At 49.6% G+C, this 4,877-nt stretch overlaps 2 protein-coding genes across 2 annotated transcripts in view; one reads left to right on the forward strand and one right to left on the reverse strand.

Moving 5' to 3' along the window:
- Positions 1-4: 4 nt before the first annotated feature.
- On the forward strand, positions 5-697 carry GPR75 (G protein-coupled receptor 75; the record flags this gene model as incomplete). The annotated part of the gene is made up of 1 exon (XM_010151480.1): positions 5-697. A coding segment is annotated over one exon (693 nt), but the record flags the coding sequence as incomplete, so codon positions are not given.
- Positions 698-3,893: 3,196 nt separating this feature from the next.
- The window catches only part of LOC104509511 (toll-like receptor 2), a 2,615-nt gene continuing 1,631 nt past the window's right edge, over positions 3,894-4,877 (reverse strand). Inside the window, 1 exon segment of the mRNA XM_010151478.1 lies at positions 3,894-4,877. This exon segment is cut by the window's right edge and continues 20 nt beyond it. Coding sequence (XP_010149780.1) covers positions 3,894-4,877 — 984 coding nt within the window.

Below are 4,877 nucleotides of genomic sequence, written 5' to 3' on the forward strand. Positions count from 1 at the left end.
CCTGTCCGCGGCCAAAGACTCCGGGGCGGTGGTGACGTGCGTCGTCATCGTGCTCTCCGTCTTGGTCTGCTGCCTGCCCCTGGGCATCTCCTTGGTGCAGGACGTGCTGTCCAGCAGCGGTGGCTTTGTGCTCTACCAGTTCGAGCTGTGTGGATTTACCCTTATTTTTTTCAAATCTGGATTAAATCCCTTTATATATTCCCGAAACAGTGCTGGGCTTCGGAGACGCGTCCTCTGGTGCCTGCAGTACGAAGCCCTCGTCTTTTTCTGCTGCAAGCAGAAGACGAGGCTTCGCGCCATGGGTAAGGGCAGCCTGGAAGTCAACAGGAACAAGTCCTCCCACCATGAGACCAATTCTGCGTACGTGTTGTCTCCCAAACCCCAGAAAAAGTTTGTGGACCAAGCCTGTGGTCCCAGTCACTCCAAGGAAAGCGTGCTGAGTCCCAAGGCTTCCCTCGGGCATCAGCACTACGCACAGAGCAGCTCCACCCCCATGAACACCCGAATCGAGCCCTATTACAGTATCTATAACAGCAGCCCCTCCCAGGAAGCGAGCACCCCAAACAGCTTACAGCCGGTCAACTCGACTTTTGGCTTTGCCAAATCCTACATTGCCATGCACTACCGCACCACCAACGACGTGGCGCGAGACTGCGACAGCGCTTCGGCCAAGCAGATCCCGGTGCCCTCGGTGTAACTGTAGGGCAGGGCTCTGGTCGAGCTGATCCCGTGGATCGTCCCACCCCTCTTTTCTTTTGTGAATGATTATTCCAGACTCAGTGATGCTGCACTGCTGCCAATTAAGAAAAACGCCACTGGTGTTAATATCCAGCTGTTTGCTGGATACTGGGATACAGCGAACACTGGGATATCGCTTCTGCGATGCTTTCTTGAATCCTGTGACAAGTCAAGAAGGAGCGGGATTTTAGATTTGTACTTGGAACTGTTGTCTGAGGATGGTTTTGTTGCTAAATTTTACTGCTGGATGAGTAAAAAAGAACTAAGTGCCATAACTACGCGATTTGTTACATCTCGAGGCAGACCTTCCCGGAGAACGATCCGAGGCCGCGCCACTATTGCCTGTGTAGTTCCATACTTGCTGAATTTTCAAGGAGAGCGAATCGGGAGGATGCTCGGTATGATGATAACTGGAGTTCAAACTCATCCCCTTGCTCGAGGTCGAAAGAATGGATGGTGTTTTGTTGTAGCAAGTGTCAGCAATAACAAAAACCCTTCCTACTGGCAGGGTGAAATCCTGGTTCTGTTGAGGTCAATGGCAAAATTTCCATGGACTTCAACGGACGTTCAGGATTTCGGTCTCAGTTTCCTGAAGCATGAAGGACGAAGCGTTTGAGGAACAGCGTTGTCTTGCCACTAGGAAGGACCCTTGCAAAGTGTCGTGGCACTGCCATAAACCCCTGCAGTATACATGAGTTGCCGCTGGACGTGTATTGTGAGGATTGGTGGCGTTGTAGATCCCAAAATAATGTATTTGGAGAAATACTTTATATCTGATAGAAATAAGCGTGCAATACGTAATTAAAGGGTTTACTTGAGGATAAAGGTGGCTACTGCGACGTTGCAGTGCTGACACAGTATTAGTAACGCAGTCACCCTTTCGCCTTTCCGCTTCCATGGATTCGAGCAGAGCCTTAGTATCTCCGAAATAACCGTGCCGCAGGCTTTTGGTGCCTCGTCGTAGGAAAACGCCACGTCTTTAGCGAACTGACAGCAAGGGAGAGGCGATTTGTTATTTTTAGAAGCAAATCCCCTTCCCGTCCTTGCCGTGTGTGAGTTGTCGTTGGTTTCGGCTGTTGGTTAACCCCACTATTTTCAAGGTTTTCCCGGAAGGCTGCTACGTTACAAACACTGTTGTTTAACACTGAATTTTAACTCATTTTGAATAACTCAAGACAGCTTTCTTGCAATAAAATGGATGCAAACGACTTTCTAATATGAATGTAAAATTGAAATTATTTCGTGGATCACGGAATGTTTTGGGTTGGAAGGGACCTTAAAGCCCCCCCAGCCCCCCCCCCCTGCCGTGGGCAGGGACACCTTCCATGAGACCAGGTTGCTCCAAGCCTCATTCTCTCTGCCTGCCAATAGTTTTTTCTGTTGACGAATAACATGGTTCTTTCTAACGTAATTATAAAAGATAACGAAACGCTCAGTCTTGTTTGGGTTTTCTGCCTTTGCCTTTCTCTTTAGTACAAAGAGGGAGGGAAAAACGATGTGAGATCCTTTCATTTTGTCTCAAACTGCACGTTCTTAGCAGCAATTACTCCTTCAGAGGGAAGGAGTGTAGGGCAGGACCCCAAAAGTAGGTGCAAGATGGGGTCCCCCATCTACTTTAAGGGATGTGAAGATGGGCGTTAGGACTGGTTGTAGCATTAAGCGGGTTTTGGGTTTGCTGCGTGGACGTACGGCTCCTGCTCTGCTTTTGGTTTGGGTCACATGAGCTTCGTCACGCACGGAAGACGAAATCCTTCGCGCCTTATTCACAAGGGGAATTTGCGCTGAGCGTTGGCGCGGGAGTGAAGCGAGAAGGGCGTGGCGTTAGGATGGAAGGAGCTTGTAGTGCCTTTGTCTGGTGCGTTATTAAGACAAAAGAGCTGAATCCCCTTCAAAGCACTTTGTAATACTGCCTTTCTGTTAACTCCTGGAGCCAGCTGTACCCTTAATACAACCAATAATATGTTTAGAGTGTCAGCCAGGGAAGTGCAACGCCTTTTAACCTGCAGCAGTAACAAAATCTGGCAGTTGTCCTAAATAACCATCCTGGGGAAGGTTTATGGATGTAGGAAGTAGAGACCGGATTTTGGAAATAGGCAGGTACCATTTCTTTGAAGTGAATCATTAATTATGTGATAATTGAGACTTTTCTGCCATATAACTTCTCCATTTTCCTTTAGCCCCCTTGTGCCAGAACCCTCTCCTGCCGAGCGCAGAACCAGCACAGCGTGACCGTGAGCTGTAAAAAGCAGCAGTCTGAGAGGGGAAGCAGCAGCGTGCTGCACCAAGGTGGAAAATGTACGTGCAGAGAGGAGGTGGCTGAGAGAGGAGGTAGTAAAGCGTGTGAATACCGAGTGGTTTACCCCAAGCAGGTCTGTAGTTGGCTCTTTCAGCCCTTGGCCTGCTGCATTATATGTATTTTTTGCCCTTTACATGTAACAGCTAAAAGCTGGTAATGCCAAGTAACTTCAAATGATGACGCAGTCCTGCAGGGGTTACGGTGGAGTCCTACGGATGTTTTCTAGCTTTGCCTTTTGTCTGTTTTCAATGGGGTTTTAATTGGGTTTTTTTAATTAATCTGTAATTATAAACTGTTTTAAAGTCTGGTCTCTTCCACCAGATACTAAAACCAAGTGGCGCAGCAGCGTGGATTTGCAGTCGCCTCTCTCAGGTGGCTACACCGAGTAAACCTTTAATCTTTCCTTGCTAAACCACAGGAAGGAGCTGTTACCCTTGCGTTTCCCTTACGCGTGCGCAGCGTTCCCGTCCCTAGAACGGAGAACCTGAGCTGCGGCCTGCCTCCCACTGGCATCGCTTTTCCCTGCGGGAGTTTCCAAAGGACAGTTAGGATGTGTGACTCCAGCTGGTTTTCCTTCCAGGTGACACCCACAGCGTTTTAAGAAACACTGGAAATAACTGAAGAAAAATAAAGCCCCCCGGAAAGAAAAGCAGTTTATCCATGCTTGAGGGCTTGCCCCCTTGGATAACAGAGCCTGGAGTAATCAGCTGGAGTAATGCTGATGCTACAGACCCGCTGGTAACCTCTCGTGGGACCGATCCGAGACAAACCCCATTACCACACGGCAGCCTTCGCAGGAGGTGAACACAGAAACGCTTTTATTGGACCGTGGCCCTTCCCGGCGCAACCTTCTGGCGTCTCATTCCATCTCAAGCGTAGCCTGAGCGGATCCATTTTCTGTTCTCACAAGTGGTTCGTTGGTTGTTTTTAAGACGGCTGTTAGCTGGTGCCAGAACATCTTCTGTTTGTGTTCCTCGGGGCTCCACTTCAGGTAGGTTTTCCTTTTCAGCAGTTTCCTGAGTTTGCTGAACTTCTGCGGCACGCTGTTGGGCGGGAGGTCTTCCAGCACAATCATGATGAGGGAATCCTCATTTTCATTCAGGACACGGTGTTCGGCAAAATACAGTTCATACTGGCACCAGCAGCTGTTGACAAAACTGGGAGAGAGGACGAAGAGGACTTTGTGGCTGTTCTCTATGCAGTAAAAAATGTTACCGAGTATGGGATGCCCCGGTTTGAAATCCCTCTCGTGGTAGCATATCCTGAATCCGTCCCTTTCCAGTTTTTCCAGTAGATGCTCTTCCGTCCACTTCGCATCTCGTTCGCTGAACGAAATGAAGGCGTCGAAGGGCTTGTTCTCTGGCCTCTCCTTGTACTGCTTCCTCTTCGCCATGCACCAGTACCACCCCATTCTCACGTACCATGGCCCATCGAACCGCCAGCATAAGCCCGTTAACACCAGGACGACCAGGATGGCAACGCAAGCTGTAATAGCCATCTGGATGCCCAGGGAGCAGCGCAGGAGCGTGAGGTTAGTGCTCTCCACCGAGGAGCCCCGCCTGTCTGGCGGGAAGCTGCACTGCAGGTTTCCTTTGCCGTTTATCCGCACGTGGGGCTGGCGGCTGTAGACATTCACGAACCAGTACAAGTCACAGTTACAAAAGAAGTGTCTCCCTTGGACGGTCAGGACGCTCAAACTCGTTAACGGGCTGAAAGTGTCCTCCACGATGGTCGTGATGGCGTTGTCGCTGATATCTAACTCGATCAGAGAAGCGGGGAGAGAACCCCGCTGTAGAAAGGAGATCTTATTCCCCGATAAATTGAAGTATTTCAGCATCGGAAG

This window comes from Eurypyga helias, unplaced genomic scaffold (assembly GCF_000690775.1).
Source record: "Eurypyga helias isolate BGI_N326 unplaced genomic scaffold, ASM69077v1 scaffold17255, whole genome shotgun sequence".
Taxonomy (NCBI): domain Eukaryota; kingdom Metazoa; phylum Chordata; class Aves; order Eurypygiformes; family Eurypygidae; genus Eurypyga; species Eurypyga helias.